Source organism: Trachurus japonicus, chromosome 17 (assembly GCF_045865225.1).
Source record: "Trachurus japonicus isolate A0001 chromosome 17, Traja_1.0".
Taxonomy (NCBI): Eukaryota; Metazoa; Chordata; class Actinopteri; order Carangiformes; family Carangidae; genus Trachurus; species Trachurus japonicus.
The window spans coordinates 15,925,655-15,948,599 of record NC_140923.1 but is presented as its reverse complement, the minus strand read 5'-3'; the positions used below and the strand labels follow the sequence as shown (position 1 = coordinate 15,948,599).

Sequence of the window (22,945 nt, the reverse complement as noted above, 5' to 3'; positions counted from 1 at the left end):
TTGTTTAAACAGGGTCTTCATTTGAACAGGTGCCAGCTCTCACACACTCATCACAACAGTCGTCCATGAAAACACAGAGGAGGGGCCGTAGATGTGATCAATGATGAAGCCACAGGTTCTTCGACCTATAAAAGGCCCACAGAAACCAAAAGTCCTGCACACACGTCGTAGCTGATCGCATTCAGGTGTGTACGCAGGCTGCAGCCGTGACTCCATGCATCTTGTCCACTGAGCTCTGAAGCAGGAGAGTAACCTCAGTAATCGTACTGTTTTGTTTGTCTTGTTCCCTGCTGCAGGTTGTGGTGGTAAGATGAAGGCCATGCAGGTGATTTCCTTGACTCTGCTGTGTGTTCTCGCAGCCAGCGCTCATGTCCTGAGGTTCGGCAAATGTCCCAAGCCTGCTGTTCAGGCTAACTTTGACTCATCCAGGGTGAATACAGAGCTCTTCCTTGATTTCCTTTTGTTGTTTCTTAATGTCTTGCATGAGCTGTTTTGCAACAAAACAAAACAAAAAAGACACTTACTTACAGAGGGGTGTTTGAAATCTTGTGCTTTCCCTGCAGTACGTTGGTAAGTGGTATGAGATCAAGAAGCTCCCAACCGCTTTCCAGAAGGGTGAGTGCGGCACTGCCACCTACAGCCTGAAGGCCCCAGGAGTCGTCGGCGTCCTCAACAGGGAGCTGCTGTGAGTACATGTGATCAGATTTACTGTAAGATTCCTGCAGCAAGTCCACATTGTAAACATGTGTATTGAATATTGTTTGCAAAGATTCCTGCTTCATGATCACACAGCATCAGGGCCGGTGATGATAATTCTAGGGCGCCCAGTGGGGCCCATAAAAAACCCCAGTAGTCTAATCTTTGTATGACTGATTCATTCTGCGTAAGACCCTGACTAATACTCATAGTACGCTGTAAAAACGCAACATCTTTCCAAGAATATTTGTCTTATTTCTTGTCCAAATGTCTCATTTCTAGTCAAAACTAATCTCTTTCCACTTAAAATAAGACTCATTACCTAAAAATTAACTTGTTTTTAGATCATTCTCATTTAAATTCACAATAAATAGAAAAATCTGCCAGTGAAAGTAAGTTTTTTGTGCTTGTAATAAAGAAGAAAAACTTGCTCCACTATCAGATTTTTTCTACTTTATCCAAGTGAAAATCTGCTTAAAGGAAGTAAAAAGTGTCTAAAAACAAGCTACTTTTAATATGATGTGTCTTATTTTGTTTGACTCGAAATAAGACAAATATTCTTGCTAAGATACTTGAGTTTTTGCAGTGTAATGCTGCATTAGCATCAAAACAAAGAAGGCTAAATAAAAAACGATAATACATACGTAGTCTAAGAAAAAAAACGGAAAAGTTAGGGGGAGGGGCCCACTTTAGTATTCTTTAAGGGGGCCCAGAATTCCTAGCAACGGCCCTGCACAGCATCATCAAGTAATCTTTTCACACTGTATCTAATCCAAATGAAAACATTAAGGATGCACAATATATTTTAACAAATGTTTAGAAATACAAGAAAACACTCAGCTAAATTTGTTTTTTATGTCCTTTTATAGGAATGATGGCACCATTAATTCTATCGTCGGCTCCGCCAAAGCCAGAAACCCTGCTGAGCCTGCCAAGCTGGAGGTCTCCTTCACTGACAGTAAAGACGTCTCATCCATTATGCATTCATTCAAACCTTAAAGTTTAGTCAAGTTATTATGAATATTAACTTGAATGTTGACTAAATATTCCAGTAGTTTTGACTCTTTTTAACTTGTCTCCAGTCCCATCTCCTCCTGGTCCCTACTGGGTGCTCTCCACTGACTACGACGGTCACTCTCTGGTCTACGGCTGCACCGACTTCGGCATCTTCCGCCTGGAGTTCAGCTGGGTCCTGAGCAGGCAGCCCACCCTGTCCGAGGACGCCCTCGAGCACGTGCACGGCATCCTGTCCTCCATCGGCGTCAATGTCGGTAAGATGGTCCCCACCAACCAGGACCTGGATTACTGCGCCCCCATGGACCAGTAAACAGAGATATTCCTATTTCAGCTTACAAAGACTGTGGCAAAACAGGACAACGTGGACTTAATGACATGACTCACTCTGTACAGGTTGCGGCGTGCCTCATCTTGTGAATGTTATGTATGAAGTCAATGCAATAAACCTGTAGAAAGAAAATGCATGTCGTGTGTTTTGTCTTTAGATGTTGAGCTCATTCTGAACTACAAAGGACAGGAATACTGTTGAACCTAAACATACACACACAAAGCAAGAAGTGTAAAGGTATAGATTTGTACCTTGTTTCCTAATGCAGTTTTAGTTTTTTTTAGGTTTTAATCTTGGTTTTACATCAGTAAAGTTTCATATTCACATTGGACACAATAAAACATGGGTCATTGGAGTTTGTTAGGCCTATTTTGTATAAGAACCAGGCTGCCATGATTCTCCAGCAGAAATAATATCATGTAATGAAGCTGTGTTGACAATGACTTCTTTTGACTTTCTATTGTAAGAACTGGCTTTATGATTTTGACGATCACACAGTTTATCCCTGCTTGGGTTTCTTGTCCGCAATTTCACATCCACCCACCAGATGTCCCCAGACTTTCTTCCTGTTCCCACGTCCATCACAGATTATCACACCGACCCTGACATCCAGCCTGCCACTGTCACCAGTCAGTTGTTGAATCGTCCATTTTGCTTCTCCCAACCTGTGCTGTTATAACCAACTCAACATCAATGGCATTCCCCTGCAGTGACCTATCCAACTGCATGTGTTGATTATCTGGGACTCCTCTGGCTCTCTATACTCACACAAATGCACACAGACGGGCAGACAGTGTTCAGAGTGAGAGAGAGAGAGAGGATAGTGTGTCTGTCAAGTTTAGCTCTGCCTGTACACACTGCAAAAACTCAAAATCTTTCAGAGAATATTTGTCTTATTTCTTGTCAAAATGTCTCATTTCTAGTCAAAACTAATCTCTTTACACTTAAAATAAGACTCATCACCTAAAAATGAACTTGTTTTTAGATCATTTTCACTTGTTTCAAACGTATTTTCACTTGAAATAAGTAGAAAAATCTGCCAGTGAAAGCAAGTTTTTTGTGCTTGTTGTAAGAAAGAAAAACTTGCTCCACTGTCAGATTTTTCATGTAGGACATATTTTGGCTGTATATGTCCAAATGATTAAATCAAGATTCTGTATGTTTGTGATTACAGTAAGTATGTTCCTATAAACAGGAAAAGTTGTTTATAGTGTGCCAAACTTTACTTTAAAAGAAAAATCTCTGGGATTCTTCCCAAGATGCCATGTAATTGCAAAACTCCCCAAATCTCAGTGAGTTGGTGGCTCAGCAGGAAGTCCCTGCAGTTTGTGTTCACCTGTAACCTGGACGGGTGAAATATTAAGTAAAGGGGGAGGTAGGAGATGGATGGAATGAAAGAAGGGGGGGTTGATCAATTTACCCCACTCCTATGGTCAATTTACCCCATTCATAGGGTAAGTTGACTCACAAGACCACTTTTTTTTGAACATGCTATATTTTAAAAACAGTTATATTTACACTCATTCTGTTAATTTGTAGGGATGCAAAACATCCAGAAATATATGCAGATGTGTTAGTTAGCAACAAAACTATAATTGTCTTGATGTAGTGATCCTGAATACAAAAAGTGGCTCAACTTACCCCACTCTCCCCTACTGTGTTTCATCAGACCACAGAAATGACAGTAAAACACATTCATCAATCTAAATAGATTTATTGCATTGGGTTTGCATGAGATCTACAATGAGACGCACAGCAGTCAGAGTACAGTCATAACAACACCACACAGCAGCAGCGTGCAGCAGATCTGTCGGCTGAGTCAGGATCATAATAACTTCTCGGTCAGTTTACTGCTGCATGGCGCTGCAGTAAGCTGCGTCCTGGTTGGTGGTGAGCAGCTTGTCCACGTTGACTCCGATGGAGGCCAGGTGGCTGTGCAGCTCCTCCAGGGTCTCCTCCGACAGGGTGGGCTGCCGGCTCATGATCCAGGCGAACTCCACGTGCAGCACGCCGAGGTCGGTGCAGCTGTAGACCAGAGAGTAGCTGTCGTAGTCGGTGGACAGGACCCAGTACGGAGCAGGGGGGGAGTCTGGTGGTGCAAAGGAACGGACGGCACAGTCAAATATAAACAATCATCTTTATGTATTATTGCAAGTTTACAAAACCATCCAACACCTGCAAAGATGTAATATCAAGTGCTGGCAGGGCCGTTGTATAGGGGAGAAAGGTGATGATAACTCCAGGGGCCCAGCGACCAGTGGGGCCCATAAAAAAACCCCAGTAGTCTAATCTTTGTATGACTGATTTATTCTGCGTAAGACCCTGACTAATACTCACAGTACACTGTAAAAACTCAACATCTTTCCAAGAATATTTGTCTTATTTCTTGTCCAAATGTCTCATTTCTAGTCAAAACTAATCTCTTTACACTTAAAATAAGACTCATTACCTAAAAATTAACTTGTTTTTAGATCATTTTCACTTAAATTCGCAATAAATAGAAAAATCTGCCAGTGAAAGTAAGTTTTTTGTGCTTGTAATAAGGAAGAAAAACTTCCTATCACGCGATTCCAAAGGCTATCAGATTTTTTCTACTTATTCCAAGTGAAAATATGCTTGAAAGAAGTAAAAAGTGTCTAAAAACAAGCTACTTTTAATATGATGTGTCTTATTTTAAGTATAATGAGATTTGTTTTGACTAGAAATTACATTTTGACTAGAAATAAGACAAATATTCTTGCTAAGATACTTGAGTTTTTGCAGTGTAATGTTGCATTAGCATCAAAACAAAGAAGGCTAAATAAAAAACGATAATACATACGTAGTCTAAGAAAAAAAAAAGGAAAAGTTAGGGGGAGGGGCCCACTTTAGTATTCTTTAAGGGGGCCCAGAATTCCTAGCAACGGCCCTGAGTGCTGGTATAACATTTGCAGTGGTGCAGAGAAGTTTGTGATAAATTAGGGGTCATTTTACTCTCAAAGAAGGAGACGAGCAGCTTGGCGGGCTCAGAGGGGTTCTTGGCCGTGGCAGAGCCGCTAATGGCGTTAATGGTCCCATCAGCACTAAAGAGACGGACAGAAAAATGTCAAAGGAAATTTGTGTTATACTGACACATCCTGTTCTTTTTTCTTTTTCTTTTATAGATAAAGGAAGTGAATTACTACTCACAGCAGCTCCCTGTTGAGGACACCGACTACTCCGGGGCTTTTCAGGCTGTAGGTGGCAGTGCAGCACTCGCCTCTCTGGAAAGTGTGTGGCAGTCTCTGGATGTCGTACCATGTACCAAGATACTGCAGAGAAAAGCACACAGAGCATACAGTACATGCATTACTGTACCTCAGGTTTGTTTTTTCTTTAGGTAGCAAGCAAGTGCTCGTTTTTTATTCAGTCACAATAATTGACCGTTTGAGTTTGGAAACAGAAAAATACAGCCTTGCTTTGCCCAAGTGACAAATTAAGGGTTGGAAAGATGAGCAATCCAGAAATATCTTCAAAAATTGTTTTACAAGCATGAATCAGATTTGTTCAAATCAAATGTACATTTTGTATTCATGCTGGTTTTATGTCATTTGAATTTTTAACCTTTTTTTTTTTTTTTAACAAATCTAAGACTGAATGCCCCTGAAAATGTCAAATGGTTTAACCACAAAATAATGATAAATATTGGATATGTTATCATGTTATGTACCACTGTAGATTAGGAGATATGATGTAGTGTGTAGATAGGATTCAAGCTTAAAACATTAAATAGAAATAGTTTTTGTTTTTTTTGCTGTACTTCTATATTCAAATTTTAATGCATTTTGGCAATACTGAGCAGGACCTGTTCTAAAAACACTGCCTTTTTTCTAAATATTGTGACAAATTATGTAAATTTGTTAAGAAACATAGTGTTGCATTGCAAAAATGAATTAAATTTATTCCACATTTGTGTCCAGATTTAGTTTCCTGTATATAGTCTGTCTATTGTTGTTTTTAAATACTGGTTACACTACTTGACATTGGGTTACATCATGTCATTGACCCTTATACAAAATCAAAAACTTAGTTGGACATTCACCCTGGCGGCGTCAAAGTTCTCCTGAACAGCAGCCTTGGGGCATCTTCCTGGGGCGATGACCTGAGCGTTAGCTGCCAGGACGGACAGCAGAGTGATGGAAATCACCTGGAGGGCATTCATCTTGTCTCCACAACCTGTAGGGAACGAACATTTATTCTGTTTTACAAAAAAAACAAACACAAAAAAGTGACATCAGTAACCAGGTGGGAATTATAGCTGCAGCTTACTGTACCTGTGTTACCGGGAAGCAGTGGCGGTCTGAGTGTTGATGGCCTTTATATCAGCGGCCACATTGTGCAGCCCCTCCTTAGTATTTACATCACACGTCTATTTAAAGAACGTGTGTGTGTGTGTGTGTGTGTGTGTGTGTGTGTGTGTGTGTGTGTGTGTGTGTGTGTGTGTGTGTGTGTGTGTGTGTGTGTGTGGGAATTGGCACCTGTTCACAGAACTATCTTTATGTTTAAACAGACCTCTGACAGAAAAACACATGATTGTCAGGTTTGTGTAAAAATCTGATTCGTTCTGTGTGCAGACCTTGGCTGAAAACTTAGGCGAACAATTAGAAAAGTCTTATTTATAATGTATATTAATTTCCTCTGGTACTGTACAGTGATGTAGGGTGACATCATGACAAAACACTTCAGTAGGCTACTTTTAAATACTTTGACAACTACATTTGGCATCAAATTTTGTACTACTTGTGATTTTGTTGATCCCATGACGTTCCTTTCAGCACAAAAATGAGACAGGAATTTGTGGTTTTGAGTGAATTATAATAATGAATAATGAATGTAAAAATATTATTAGTGCAATGAATATATCCTGTTCTTTGCATTTAGTTAGATAACACCATTATGAGGATGTTACATTATATACATACTCATATTTATGTTATATCTTTGAAGAAACTGCAAACAATATTTCTGCAAACCAGACTTAATTTCAGTCTCTAGTCTGGGGGTAAACTAAGACACTAACTACCATCAACCCCCTGATAAGGTTACGTGCTAGTTAGCTAATGTGAACTGTAGGGATGGGAATTGATACGATTTTTACGATTCCAATTCCATTTACGATTCTGCTTAACGATTCGGTTTTTTATCGATTCTTTTAGCGATTCTCATTTGGAAAAAAAAGGACAACAAACTTTGTTCACATTTGTACCAGGGCTTCCCCCCAAATAATCGACCGAGCATTATCGACCAAAAAGTCATTAGTTGACCTAAATTTCAACATTTGGAGGCATGGCTTGTCAAAATTAAGTCAAAATCAATATGACTGAACCATGTGAAAGGTTGAAGGGCTTTTAATTTGAAGGGCCACATACAGGAAGTCGTGACACTCACTCGCTGTCAGTTTTTTTTTTTTTCTCTACACGGCAGGTCCCTGCGGCTGCGATATCGCTGTTTTGAGCAACTTGCCAACTTCTCCGATGTTGTTACAGACGTGTCTGGTTTGGAGACTCAGATGTGAAAGCACGTAGGCAATCACTGCTGTTTTCAACGAGCAGCGGGTGTTACCGCGAGCCCCGTCCCAAAGCACTCACTGGCAGGACTGGAATTGATAAGGGAATCGTTTGCAAAATTGGCAAACGATTCCAAGGAATTGAAACACTGGGAAACGATTCTCAACAAGAACCGGTTTTCGATTCCCATCCCTAGTGAACTAACATCCATTGGTAGATGCAACAATGTACAGATGTTCCCCAGATGTCTCACATGCATGCACACTAGCATGTGATCAGAGCTATTAGTTTCACGATGACCAGCCTAAAAACATAAACCTATGAAAATTGAACTTTGCATTGTACACTCATAACCTTTTAGCATTTAGTGGTCATGGTAAATAAAAAGAGCAAACTGCAGACTATCTATAGAGAACAACTAAATGTGCAGTAGGTGTTTTCTGAATGGATCTAAGGCTCTTCCTGTAATTTCAAGGATTCTTGATCCTGAAGAATCCTACTATCCAGGATCTCACTAATCGAGACCTAAACAAGATTTACATTATGTGTAGAAGACGTAAAGCTTCCTCCTTGGTGGGATTACACTTTCGGTATCATTGTCATTAACTTATGAAGACCTCAGAGATGCAGGTTGTCCGGACACCAGATTGTTGACTGTAATTAGAAGATGGATGGTGTCTGTGTCTGCACTGACCCAGTGAATTTATAGCTGAGCCTGTTTCTCGAGGTTAAACCTGCTCTGATCCTTTCGCCTTACTGTGAATCTGTAATGCTGGCTGGGTGCAACCAAGAAGGACAGAAAATCCCTTATAAAAAGCTTACACCTAGGAGATTCCTAAATTAGCGGTTTACATGTCCTAATGCTCTGTTCACTTAATTCCCAAATCCTTTATTAAGGCTTTTTCTCTCTTTTTTTTCCAACAAAAATTATCAGCCTCAGAAATCACCTGAAACATCATCTTGTCCACTGGCTGTAATAAAAACTAAATTAATACAATATGATGTACTATAGGTACTGTTAATATTTCCTCATTGCCCCAGCCATTACCACTTCTTTTTTTGTGGTTGCTGCAGTGGTGAAAGCACTTTGCACCTTGCACTTTATTTCCCAAACTGTCCAGGTTCCATTACTGGCCTGATTATCTGACCTGTTTTTTACCTTGTTGTCTGCTTCGTCATGTCGTGTATATAACTGTGTTCCCCTGTTACTGTATTGTTTTTATGTTCTGGGACTCCGGACGGAAATTAGCATCGATGCTACAATCCGGCACATATACATGTTTTTATATGTACATTGATGTGCACTGTCCCAGTCAAATAAACAAATAAAGTAAAGTAAAGTAAAGACATATTCAGATCCTTTGTTCGAGTTCAAGTATTAATACCATACAAACAAAACAAACTATGTATTTGTTGAAGTACTGATACATTAACTAGTTGAAAGGACAGATAGTTTTATATGAGAGATGGCAGGAGAAGGACTCTACTGTGCAGAATGGCATCTTTCTACACATTAGTTGTGCATGGTACAAAACAAAACTTCTCTACCTGATCGTCAGGCTGAGGACTCTAAATGCCTTATGTTGCGTAATGTGCTGTAATGTGCTGTAACAGTGAAGTAAGCGATTCCCTGGCTCACACCAGGCCCATTAATGCTAAATGAGCATCACTTAGTGCCACAGTACACCTGTGGATTATGTTTATGACCAGGTAGCATACACTTTTTCATGTCAGAGAGTATATTCAGCAGGATACAGAGACAAGTATAATAGAAGAGTGTAATTTTGGGAAAGATGCCTACACAGTCTCCAAGAGCCAAACCCATAAATTAATGAAACATTAGATGAAAAATCTACTAACAGCATGATACAGGGCAGGTCATCGTGAAACTAAAGAATTAGTTATGAGAACAAACTGGAACATTTCTCAAAGTCATCTCAGACTATAGGTGGCTCACCTGGTAGAGCTTCAATACAGCAACTGTGATTTCCTGAAACTATTATAACAAATCATAATTATTTAAAGTGATGATTGAGAATATCCTCCAGTATAAACAAGCCCATTGTCTGTTTGTGTCTGCAGCTTATTACAGCCCATGGTTTGGTTTTACCACAGGCAGCCTCTAGTGGTGGCTGTGATTACAACAGGAGCACAGGAGGAAGTCTGGTGAAGCAGCACAACAGACACAAAGTTCATGTTCAGAGTCTGAACTGATCAGTGCTGCCTCTCCACAACCTATTATCAGTGATTATTGCCTTATGATAATCTACACAACTGTGTGCACACATATATGAATACAAACATGTGGCCAAATTGAAATAAAGTTAATCAAACTAGAAACAAATGTGATTATGATCAAGCCATAAATGCTCCTGCAGACGTCACAGCCTCTGCTGCATTTCCTGCGAGTCTACTTTACCATTAAAAACTCATGGGTTCCTACAAGTTTCATCCTTTCAGGACCCTCGTGTCCAAAAATGGACCATCAAAAGAACTTCTATAAAATCATCATATATCAGTATTTTTTCTATATACTGTATATATATATTTATTTATTTATTTATTTTTTGCATAAATCTCTTAAACCACTTCAGCTCTGCCCAAAACTACTAAATGTTCATTAATTTTGGGGATTTTAACCCTTTAAATGCCAGTTTGAAGACATGTTTCAAATATGAGATTTTTTTAATATAATGAATAGTGGGGGGTTGGGGCATTGCTGGTTATTAGAGTCTTGGATATGTCAAACATTTGCACCAACATTGATTTCATCATTGCATCACTATTTTTTCTGTGGTGTCAGATTTTAAATTTTTCACCCATTGGGGACCCTAGTGGCCAAAAATGGATGCACAAAAGAACTGCTATGAAGTTATCACATATCAATATTTTTTTTGCATAAATCTCTGAAGCCCCTTCAGCTCTGCTCAAAACTACCAAACATTCAATAATTTTCAGAATTTTAACCAACACACACACACACACACACACGCTCAACTCTGTATCATATCTGTTGTTTAACCAAATCACCATCCAGCCACCCAAGTTGTGCACAGCTAACTGCCACCACCAGGCGTTAAAGAAAACATAATAATTCATAGGGGTGCAGGCCCATGCTGTGAGCGGTTGGTGAGCACAAACTGTCAGATTAAGTGGTCTGAGAGGATGATCCGGCCAACAACATTTAGTCAGATTTCTAGCAAATTACCAGCAAGCATGTTTGGGTCATCATCCCTCTGGCTCCCCTGGGGAGCACAATACTTCTGACACCCAAACTAGACATGTGAAGAAAAACAAAAACAAGACTGATCTCTATGGTTTATAAAGTCTACAAGCTGCATCATGTAGCTTCTCTGCATGTGGCCACAGAGCGGTTAAGGAGGGGTTGGCCATTTTGCCACTGGAAAAGGAAGCTAAGCATTTAGGTGTCTTAACTATGGCCTAAAGTGCTAACAAGGGATTAGTGAGGTAAACGTTGAAAGAGGTTTAGCACTCCATGCTTAGGACCAGTGCTGCTATAGTAATTACACATCAGTTGCAAGGTGCGGCAAGCAGTTGGATGGGAGATCACAGTGATGTCAGGACAGGGAGGGCTTACCACAGGAGATAAGGCCAGCTAATGGAGATGAAACGAATCTGTATTTAAAAGGTCTTTTTTAGTTAAGGCAGCTAGCTGGCAGCAGACTGAGCTCGGACCAGTTGGCTGGTTAGTGGGAGGCCGTGTAGTTGTGAGTATAGAAGAGGGACACTGCAGAGACAACTCCTGTGAGCTCTACAAAGGCTTTTCATCCACATTTCTGACTCTTTTTTGTTTGTTTTTCTGCAACCTGAATTGGGACAAAACCAGTTCAGCGCTCATCTTACTGGTGTGAACTAGGTAAGTCAATTCAAACTTTTTTTTTTCTTTTACTACTTCCCTCTCTCCTCTTCCATCCATCGTATCCTTCTTTTCTGAAACAGGTTTGTTTTCGTTGCGTGCTCCATGGTATGAAATGTATGTATCTGACGCGTTGCGTATGCAATTAAAAATTACAATGTATGAATAAACATCCATGCACATTGCTAAAGTTTTACATTAGACCATGCAAATGTTTTCATATTGCCATGCAAAATGTAAGCAGTAAATGGTATAAAAGGCTGCTGATCCCTTAGTAAGTGATTAATCTAAAGGCCAATGCGATTAGATGAACAACCTTCAAATCTGTATAATTAACCTAATAATTAGCCCAGATTCTGTAAATAGCACATAAATAGTAATGAAATTAATACCAAAGTACACTGTTGTTATTAGCTGCAATGACATGTTCCTGTATTATAAATATAGATATATATATTTATTTATGTTTCATTTTATTCTTTCAATCACAGTCTTTTTCTGCACTTTGTGATTTGATCTTCTGGCACCAAAAGTAATTCTTAAATGAACAAGAAAAAACCTGCAGCTCTGTGTGCACATCTCATAAAATCACACCTGCTTTCATGCAACTGACAAATTATGTGTGTGTGAGTGTGTGTGTGCGTTGTGTGTGAAGGGATTAGGAGGGACTAGACAATACTTCTGTCTTGTCTGATATGACCTCCTCAGGGCTCCATCTAAGTCGTCAGCAATTTTTCCCTTTAATTCATTCTTGTAATGAGATTAACCAGGCAACAGCAAATCCAAGGAGCCCAATCCCTGGATTTGGCAGCTGCGGTGTGGCCTCTGCTTGTTGAGGAAATATGACAAGAGTTTGTCGAGCTCACCTTTGACGACAGTTTCATTCGCAAAAAAAAAATGCTGAGGCTGCTTTAAGTTTATGATTGTGGTTCTCTCTCACCAGCAGGAAGGTCAGGTTTGAACATGCGTTTACAGCAGAGTACTTTAAGTCTCCGGCTACAACTTCACTTAAGAGACTTAAAACAAAACCCAATCAAAGTGTTAGCTGTGATCGAACAGGCCCCCGGTGTATGGATTCCTCCACATGGCTCAAGTTCACACAGGCCCCGGCCCACGTTGTGCTTTCCATGCAGCTCCATTATGTTTGATTTAGTTTAGTACAGTAGTTATTTTTTCAGGAGAAGAGCTCCTCCGCGATCTTTGAAAAGCCAATAAAGTTGTTCAATAATGCAAACTTCTGCTGCGAAGGAGTTGCCACAACCCTCAAAGACTTCTAACCTTTTGGAAGTGAAATATTCTCCCCGCTGCACCACAAATACGACTCTTACGTACGTCCTGTCTCAGTTAACATTTCAAATGTGATTCACAATTTAAAGAAGAAAAAAAAAAGTTTTTTTATTATTATCCTTTATTAACAGCAAATCTTACACTCCAACATGTTGAGAACATCTTATCAAGTATTACACTTGAGTAGCCTATATTTCTATGGTACTTTTACTTAACTGGACTTTTTAAATGTCATGCCACTCAATATTTCCAAATTATTGAAACCCCACTACATTTATTTAAATGTCACATTTACAAGTTAAGATTTTCTTTTATATAATTTGATGTATTATCATAAATTGAACCATTAAACCAAAAGTACATACATTTTTTTTTTTAAATGCAGCACAGACTATTTTAAAATCATGCTTGTACATCAACTAATCAGTATTAATATTCTAATCATATCTATCATATATATTGAAAATGGTGCACACTGTTACTTTTTATACTATATTTTGCTGCTACATATTTCCACTACTGATTTATCACGGCTTATTCCACACAACAAAGTTCACTCAACTTGACTTACTATATGAGCTTAACTGCATTAAGATTTTGCTGATGTTCTGCAGAAAGGTAGAAATAATATTTCATTTTTTGTCTACCAGGAAAATAAAGTCGTAAATTGAATCAAACTCATATTTTTTATTTTACATTTTGATTCTCATATTTCCTATAGTCAAACATAAAATATGTGAGCTGTGAGCGTGTGTGAGCTGTTCAATTACACTTAACTCCATCACTTTACAAGCCTAATCATCTTAAAATGTCTGCAGTTGTTTATGGTCACTCATATAAACTGTAAATCACGACTTTATGGTGTAAAGGCACGAATACATTAGACAAGGCCCTGAGGCTCAGAGCTTAGTGCCCACTTGGGAATTACAGAGACATAAATGTAGAAATACATTTCTCCTCATGTTGCTGATGCTAGCTGTTGTGACATTGGCAGAGATGGAGGTGGAGGCAGGGTGCATGTGTTCTCACCACATAGCACCACATAAACCGATTGCATCCCCAGATTTATCCCCAAGGTGTTTTTAGGACATCCTGGGAGCTAATGGAGGCTAATAGGCTTAGCACTTAGGGTGTATTGTCCGGGATGCTTACAGGCAAGGTTTGCTGAGGGTAAAACTCTAAACGTGCGGATTACCTCCAACACATCCCTTTAAAGTGCTGTATAGCCAGGACTTAGCTAATAGGATCCTGGGGGTAGCAGGGGCCTGGGAAGGTGGGGATGGGGGTGGGACGGGCCAGCAGGGCGGGCTGCAGGCAGGTCAGCAGATGTAGCTAGCAGACTGTTGCAGGACTAACAAGGGGATTACAGCCCTCGGATTAGATGGACTTCAGAGGCAACTTGAGGGACTGTGGATAATGCGCAAAGGCCTCAGGGCAAATCTTATGGCAGCATTTGTCTGGGGGAGGGGACGGCAGAAATAATGTGGCCAAGTACATGTGCACACTTTATTAAACATGTCTCATAAACACGTCAGTAAAATACAGTTGTAGAATAATCATCTGTATTTATATTCACGTGATATAAACAGGTGGCTGTTTGGCGAAGTTTTGTGTGATTTGAATTCATTTGTGTTCATCCAGAAACATATTGCACACTGGCCCTTTGGATTAGCAGAACTGGATTATTGTGCTGTCGTTTACAGTATCATATTTTGTAATGGGATTTCTGCAGTGTGGAAGGTTAATTGGAGGTGTCTAAGTCGATTGTGCTCGTGCACACAAGCTGCTGGCTCAGCCAAGAACAATGTGGCCATTTGGAGCGAGTGCGTATGTGCACTATGCATGAGTGTGAGTGTACACGTGCGTCATTTCATCGCTACACTTCTGAGGACCAAATGCACTCGCAGGGATGGAGAGATGAGAAAAATCCTCCAATATGGGACTGTTTTTCCTGTTCTTGACATCTCTAAGGGCCGGGGTTAGGATTTGGATTTACGGGTTAAATTCAAATGAAGGATTAGGTTTACGTTACGGTGAGGGGTTAAGGTTGGTTTAAGATTAATGCTTAACGCTAGGGGTAAAGTAAGAGGTGAGAGTAAGGGTCAAAGGTTAAGGAATGAACTTGGCCTGTGTTTGTGTGAATGCTTATTCTACAGTTGTAGAAAATCTCAGTTTTGTTAATGTATTTATCAATCAAGCATTTATTTGTACAGTGTAGAAAAATGTGAATTCGATTTTTTTTTTTATTACAACATGTTATTAAATTATTTAAACAACATTTAATTACCGTATTGTCAGTAATTTACGTAATAGGCTAATATACACTTTAATAGGTAATTTAGATTTCTGGGTAAATATGTTTGCACATACTGGTTCAATAACATGGCACATGACATTTACAATTATGTATTTTGGACGAACAATATTTAAAAAATACTGTTTGTCACTCATGTTTGCATTTGAACTCCTCATTTGTAGTCCTATAATTGGAAATATATAAATATATATATATAGATGTGTGTGTGTGTGTGTGTGTGTGTGTGTGTGTGTGTGTGTATTCTAGCATAAAGGTCAGTTTCCTTATGACCAGCAGTTATATCAAGTGACATAGATAACTGCTGCCCCCTAGCGGTAGTAACAAGAAATTACAAAAAAAAAAACCGCTCACAGTCGATTTGTCCCATTTTGCCATTTATATAAACTCATCTCTTGACCTTTTTTTTTTTTTTTGTCCCACAGCAATATTCACGTGGAGTCAAAGGTCACGTGTGTCATGACCCCACGGGAGCAACTGAGGAAGATGACAGCGCTGGGAGAGCAGGGGGCTTTGGACGAGAAGCACTGGTACCGTCTGGTGAACGGCATGTCAGCGGGAGGTGAGCGAGGAAACAAACAGACTGATCAGTGTAACACGGCTTCACATACATGTGCTATTTTTATTTTTTCCGATTTACATATTTCCCTGACAGAATTTGGTCACAATCTGAACCTCCAAACTGGTTATAACAACTTTGTGACCTTGTCTGCCATATTATGCATTGATTTTAGAGTATTGATTATAGTATAATATAATAATATAATAGTATAATATTTGTATGTATATGTCAGGACAGGTTTGGCATATTGTATTGTGACCAAGATTTGCGCCCTTGTGACCTGTTGTGCTTTTTCTTCTCTTGCAGAGCTGAGGCAGAGGCAGGAGATGATCATGAGGAACCAGATGGCCATGGCGCCACAGATCCTCGCCCAGGGCCAGCAGAGGTTACAGGGGGTCCCGGCACAGTTTGAACCTCACTTCATGGAGAGGTTCGTACCTTAACTCACTCTAAAACCTCATATAGTAGTTCTATGGAAAATGTTTTCTACAATTGAGTATGCACACATGTGTCGAAATTTGAAACTACATTTAGAATTCCTCATAGAAGAATAAGACTGCAGTAAGGTTGAGAGGCCCCCATAATATGATATTATCATGATATTTAAGTCACAATACAATAGAATTGGATTTTGAACATTTGGTTATATCGTCTTTTGCAATTACATATTGTCATACATTGTAATTTATTACCTTTTTGCAACTACAAATGATTTCCTAAAAGGAAAACTTGGTCAGTGTCTGTTTTATCTAATAAGATGAAGTTCTCTGTTCAGCTCATCTCACTTAAATAATGTTTATTCTTGCATTGCAAAATGGAATTGTCACGCAGACAAACTGACCAAGTTCAAGAGTTCATGAGAAGTACTCAAGCATCAGTTCATATTTCCAATTTACATAATAAAAGATTGATAATTGGTGTCCACAATTTGATACAATATTAGTATGCTGTATTGTGGACCCTTAAAGCAGAAGTAAGCGATCCAGTGGTTTTGGCTAACTTCTTGTCAGCCGATGGAGTTAGCAGTCCCCGCCCTCGTCCCTACGTCACCACATTCACGCGCATCCCTTGGCTGCACACACAGAGAGGACCGCCCCTTTATGCCGTTCTCTCTTCTCATTGGATAAAGGTTGTAGGATACAAGGAAAGTTTTCTCCTCGGCTTACAGCAGAGCAGAGTGACTGACAGACCCGTGTTTCAGACCAAACACTCTATGTAAGTGATTGCTGTCGGAAGATATAACTATTTAAGACTTATATTAACACAAATATCCCGCTTACTTCTGCTTTAAACAGAAACCCATAATTGATTTCATCACCAACACGCCTGGCTGTTATTATTTTTCTAATAACTGATTGACTGTTCGGTGTATAAAGTGGCTGAAAACAGTGAAAAGGGTCCATCATTGTTCTCTATCTGTGTTAAATAACCGATTCCCCCTTCGTTTCCTCTCATCAGGGAGTTGGTTCCTCCCTCTGAGATGGTTGCGTCTGAGGCCAGACAGATGCACATGGGGCCTCACCTGGGCCCCCCGCTGCCCCCCCACGCCAACGTCATGCCTGGGAGGGGTTTCCCCGGAGCAGGTGGGCAACACACACACATACACACATTCCCTAGGAGACGTGACGCCCCAGTCCGTCTGTATAGTTTGAAGGAATGTGATGTGGATGAGTATTATTAACAACAGACCGCCTCATTTCCTTCTCTCGCAGCTGGCTACGGCTTCTTGCCCTCAGAGCCCATGGAAACAGTTGCCCGGCGACAGGAGCTCATTCACAAGCAAAATATAGCAAGGTAACACGTACAGAATAATCACCAGCAGCATCTCACAAAAACATATTCCACCTACACAATTATTTGTCTGCACCGCATATTGATTTTGTTCGGCTCCTGCTGCTCCGATACTGTGGCTCAAACGTGTTTCCATGCACAGTCGGCCATATTTGAACGGGCAAATTGCTCTGACTCTGGCTGCAGTTACACCAGTGCAGTAGATAGGTGATCCAGTCAGCTTCACTAAAAAAAAACGATTCATAACTCTGTGAAAAATAAATCAGTATGTAGCTATTACTTTAACTATTTGCATAATGTCACTATAATGTTACTTTTACAAAAGAAAAGTACATGATTAAACTGATCCGTGATTTTATGTATATGCTGCATCATAACTGCACAGACGTTCATAAAAAATCAAACCGTTTTGAAATCGGACAAAAACTGAGCAAGTTATGGTCATTATAGCAGAACATGCACCATAGGCTTAAAGGCCCCATGGCATGAAAAATGTGATTTTGGTTATTTTTTCGTGCTTGGGGAGGTCTCTGGGCCACGTATATACTGTCCCATGCATCAAACTGGTCATAAACGGAGAAACACACACCGCCCATTTGTAGGAACTGTCTCTTTAAGACGAGCAGATAGCACTTCCTCCTTTCTGTGATGTCACACACAAGGTAACTCCGCCCACCGTGACCAGTTTTTTTTTTTTTTCAATTTTTATGAATGCAGCTTAGGTTTCAGTTACTTGCCTGTGATTGGCCCGACCACATGCCACTCAAAAACAGTGAGCCAATCAGAGGAGAGGTTCTCATTCTCTCTTCTGATTGGCCAAATGACCTGTGCCTGCTAGAGCTCCAGAAAGAGGCAACAGAAAGGGGCAGTATAAACGATATTAAGCAGATCACAGGTACTCAAAACCAATGATAATAATAATAATAATAATAATAAATTTTATTTGTTGGCGCCTTTCAAAAACCCAAAGTCACCTTACATGTAAGAAATGAGACAAAAACAAGAAACAAAAACAGGTATAAATACAATAGCACATACATGAATACATACAAAGAAAATACAGTGTGGCTAGAAACATAGTTAAGGTGGATAAAATGGTTAGGGGACAGAGTGTTATAGGGAGTAGGATAACTTAAAAAGGTGTGTCTTGAGGTGGGATTTGAAGGTGTCGATGGAGTCCAGAGTGCGTATGTGTAGTGGGAGTGAATTCCAATGATACATCTTGTTAGGGATATCAGCAGGTAAATAAACCCAGAGAAAAGTGCACAGCGTGGGGCCTTTAATGCTCTGAGGGAGAGAGTTGCCCGTCCCACGATGGCCGCCGTAGCTACTGGCTACGTTTTGTCATTGGGCAGCAGCGGTGGGTGAGTCATCTAGTCTTCTTATATATGTATCTATGTTTCCATGTGCTCGCACTCTAGGATGGAGATGAACGCCATCCTGCATCAGAAGGAGCTGGAAAACGCCCACCAGAAGGGGCTGATGGGAATGGACAACCCCATGTCTTACCCCTCCAACCCCATGGCCTTCAGGGGTCGTCAGCGCATGCCGGACGGCCACGAAGTCTTCGTCCACCGTCCCACCCTGGACGAGCTCCACTCCAACAGCATCCTCATGTCGGCCAGCCCGTACCCGCCCATCGGCACGCTGCACCGGGAGCGGGGGCGCAGGGCCGGCAGACGACCGACCACTCACAAGAGCGCAGAAAGCCACGTGAGCAACCTGAAGGGCCAGACCGAAGACAAGAGCGTGGAGCAGAGCCCAGGGGCCACATCGGGGGAGGAGAAGGAGGCGGAGGCCAAGGGGGACATGGGAGAGGAGTGCGCCACCAGCAAAACGCATCATCATCACCACCAAGCGAAAATAGACTCTGAACTCGCTGCGGGAAGCAGGAAGAACTACAAAGAGGGAGAGCGTAAAGCCTGCGTGAACAGTCAGGAGAGTTGCTCCGATGGGGCCAACAGCGGGTCAAACGACAAAGACATATCCAGCCAATGTTCAGCTTTCCAGGAGAAGTTCATGTATCCGCCTGCAGGGGGCGCTCTCACGGGGATGCCTTACATGTTCCCAGTCCCTGGAAATGGTTTCCTTCCACCTGGTGAGCTTGGCAAACAAAAACAACAACAAAATAAAGCTTGATTAAAATGCTGAGGTTGAGAAATAAATCTTTTAATAATGATTTAACCTGTACTCCCTCTTTATTTTCCAGGTGCACCAAATCTCTTCCTGAATGGTAATGAGGTGTCGGAGGACATAAGAAAGTGGACAGTGAATGATGTTTACAACTTCGTCAACAGTATACCCACGTGTTCAGAGTATGCTCAGGTTGGTACTTGTCTTAAACTGATATACACTGCCAGTCCAAAAAAAAAAGTCACACACTCTAATATTTCATTGGACCGCCTTTAATTTGATTACATCATGCATTTGCTGTGGCATCGTTTCAATAAGCTTCTGCTGCAATGTCACAACATTTATTTCAGCCCAGAGTTGCATTCATTTTTCAAAGATTCACAGTGGGGTTCAGGTCTGACACATTTCTTCCTTGAAGATGATGGTTCCCCACTGTCCTTCCAGTTTTTAATAATGCGTTGGACAGTTCTTAAAGCAGAAGTAAGCGATATTTTTGTGTTAATATAAGTCTTAAATAGTTATATCTTCCGACAGCAATCACTTACATAGAGTGTTTGGTCTGAAACACGGGTCTGTCAGTAAACCGAGGAGAAAACTTTTCTCGTGTCCTACAAGTTTTATCCAATGAGGAGAGAGAACGGCATGAAGGGCTGTGTGTGCAGCCAAGGGATGCGCCTGAATGTGGTGACGTAGGGACGAGGACCAATAGATCCATGACGAGGGCGGGGGCTGCTAACTCCATCGGCTGACAAGAAGTTATGGTGCGTTCAAGGCAACCCGTAACTCGTGTTTTTCCGATCTGTGAAGTCGTACCAGTTCGATCTGGTACGAGTTCACGGGTCGGAAGTTACGAGTGGCCGTTATAGTGACTTTCACAGGTAAAACAGGTCGGAAAAACACGAGTGGGTTGCCTGGAACGGTACAAAGTCGTAAGTCGTGACTTGAAGCTGTAATTTACGGTTTCAAAAGCCTGCCTGGAACGCAGCATTAGCCAAAACGACCGGATCGCTTACTTCTGCTTTAACCCAGTTTTAGTATGTTTTATTTGATTGATGCATGCCAATAATTTGACCCTTCTGAAACAGATTAACATCTTTTCCACGACCACAGGATGTGTCTTCTGACATGGTTGTTTAAGAAATGAGACTGCATCAGTTGTTGCCAGCTGAAACACAATCCATGCAGTAATTATCCAATGGGAGGCTCTTACCTACTGTATAAGTTTAGTTAAATCCAAGTGGTGTAATTTTTTTTTCGATAAGCAGTGTATATTTCATTCTTTCTGTTGTGTCTTCGATTCACTAACATGAGTTGATTTGCACTCTGCAGACGTTCAAGGACCACATGATTGACGGGGAGACACTGCCCCTTCTCTCAGAGGAACATCTACTGGACACACTGGGGCTCAAGCTGGGACCGGCTCTCAAGATCCGCTCACAGGTAGGAAAACACACACAGTCTGACTGAACCGCTGTCTTGAAGGAAAATGTGCTTCACTATGACATCAACCTTAGACATCAACCTCATTTGTTGTGGAAAAACTCCACGACAAAAGATGCAGTAGTGTGTTGTACTAAGATGATATTAAGTAAGGTACAAAGTCATTTTCTGAACAACACGTCTGCATCACATTGCATTTTTTAATCACATGTCCCAGTGAGCATGTTGAAGTAATCAAATGGAGTTAAGCCATTGTTCATTTTATAAATTACACCTGTGAATACGGCCTGTGGAGCACATGTGTTGATAGGTGTTACAGCCAATTCCCTCAGATGAGTAACGAAAGCAATTAAAATGAACACTGTGGATCTAATATGTGTCAACCCCTCTTTGTTCCCCCCACAGGTGTCCAAGCGTCTGGGCAGCATGTTGTACATGATGAACCTGCCACTGGCCACCCCGACCCTGCACCCCGCCGCTGAGAAGCCCGGGGACCGCTCCTCCGAGATCGGCTCCCCTGTTAACTGCAACAGCGAGGAGATGATAGCGAGTCCGAGAGACCCCGACGTCCTCAAATCCACAGAGCACCTTCATGAGACGGAGAACAACTCTCCTCCATCCGCCAGCAGTGAGACGGCCTGATGGACACTCATGCGTGGACGGATGTGAACTGAACGACCAGTTAAAGCACTACACCCGATGGACTGCTGCTGTCACAGTGATGGTTTTGTTTACATGATGATACACTGGATTGAAGATTTGCTTTTTTACTATTTGCTACCTTCTATTTGCCACGGGTCCACTTGACCCAGCTGTCTGCTACATATTTGTATTTTATATATATATACTGTATACATGTATATACTGAGTGATGTGGATTTTGAGTTATGAGATGCTAAGAGGGTCCAATTTCATTTTCTTTTTTTCTTTTACATTACAGACTGTCTTTAAATGTCTGATTGTGGCTTCAAAAATATTTTTTCAGCTGCTATATTGTCATTTCTTAGGCCAGCATAAAAGACCATAGAATAACATGGGGGTGATTTTATAATCAAAAAATGAAGTATCAAAGATTTTGGGGGGTTTTGGGATGTTTGATACCTTTTGTGTTTGTTGGATTGTATAAATAGTGTTTTTCTACATAGAAACCTGCAGCTCTGTCTTTCTATCATGGTGAAAAAGTGGCTATCAAGAATCATTTATTTTAAGAATAAACGTATAAAATCCTGAAAACTTGCAATGCTATGGCTCTATAATCTCTCAGTTCTCAGGGAAAAGAATTGAAATTCAAACATGATCCATCTTCAGGATTAGCGTATCATCCTGTTTTCAAGCGGGTCAAGTCATGACAGTTCACTGACTATCAAATGCTCCATACTAAAGAGCATAAGGAATACAGAGGGGAAGCAACAAGACATAAGACACAATACATTGGCAAAATAATAACAAATTTAGGATTGTGACATTAAGCCATAATCAAGAAAATAAATATTACAAAACAACAGTTTTTAATCAAGAAAAATGTCTGGCTTAATCCAAGAGAAGAATTTATGATGTCTAATCTTAAATAAGGGTTAGGTGGTCAGACTAGAAATACATGGAGGTACCTCAATGTAGCTTTTTCGTTGAATCTTTATTTTAGGTTTATTTTAGTTATTATGAGCTTTTTAATGGTCCATGAAATGTAAATTGTCAGGATGAAAATAATTTGAATTCAAATAGTCCAAATCCCGTAAAATAGATTTGCTCAGTCAGAAAAAATACAAACTAACTACCGGTAAATAAATAAATAAATAAATATGCTCAGTTTGGTTGGTAAATTGAGAATTCACTTTAGATGGAATTGCTGGACAAGCAAAATCAATAGAATTTAAAATACAATTTGAATGAATTAAATGTAGCCTTTCATTTCATTTCAAGACAGTGAGCCTCATTCATATCACAAATAAGTGCAAACTGGCTGTTCAAAATGTGC

At 40.5% G+C, this 22,945-nt stretch overlaps 3 protein-coding genes across 3 annotated transcripts; 2 read left to right on the top strand and 1 right to left on the bottom strand.

The window, feature by feature from the left end:
• Positions 1 to 278: 278 nt before the first annotated feature.
• On the top strand, positions 279 to 2,177 carry LOC146970373 (apolipoprotein D-like). The gene is made up of 4 exons (XM_085804050.1): positions 279 to 430; positions 564 to 685; positions 1,566 to 1,654; positions 1,779 to 2,177. Exons 1-4 carry the CDS (start codon positions 311 to 313, stop codon positions 2,021 to 2,023), a joined length of 576 nt encoding a protein of 191 aa, XP_085660176.1. The 5' UTR covers positions 279 to 310; the 3' UTR covers positions 2,024 to 2,177.
• A 1,681-nt stretch (positions 2,178 to 3,858) lies between these two features.
• On the bottom strand, positions 3,859 to 6,234 carry LOC146970372 (apolipoprotein D-like). The gene is made up of 4 exons (XM_085804100.1): positions 6,102 to 6,234; positions 5,210 to 5,331; positions 5,015 to 5,103; positions 3,859 to 4,130 (listed from the first exon to the last, which is right to left on the bottom strand). The coding sequence occupies exons 1-4, from the start codon at positions 6,219 to 6,221 to the stop codon at positions 3,889 to 3,891; spliced, it is 573 nt and encodes a 190-aa protein (XP_085660226.1). The 5' UTR covers positions 6,222 to 6,234; the 3' UTR covers positions 3,859 to 3,888.
• A 4,887-nt stretch (positions 6,235 to 11,121) lies between these two features.
• Positions 11,122 to 22,145, top strand: samd7 (sterile alpha motif domain containing 7). The gene is made up of 9 exons (XM_085804736.1): positions 11,122 to 11,443; positions 15,470 to 15,606; positions 15,913 to 16,036; positions 17,065 to 17,189; positions 17,319 to 17,400; positions 18,819 to 19,495; positions 19,607 to 19,722; positions 20,860 to 20,970; positions 21,376 to 22,145. The coding sequence occupies exons 2-9, from the start codon at positions 15,504 to 15,506 to the stop codon at positions 21,610 to 21,612; spliced, it is 1,575 nt and encodes a 524-aa protein (XP_085660862.1). The 5' UTR covers positions 11,122 to 11,443; positions 15,470 to 15,503; the 3' UTR covers positions 21,613 to 22,145.
• The last annotated feature ends 800 nt before the right edge of the window (positions 22,146 to 22,945 follow it).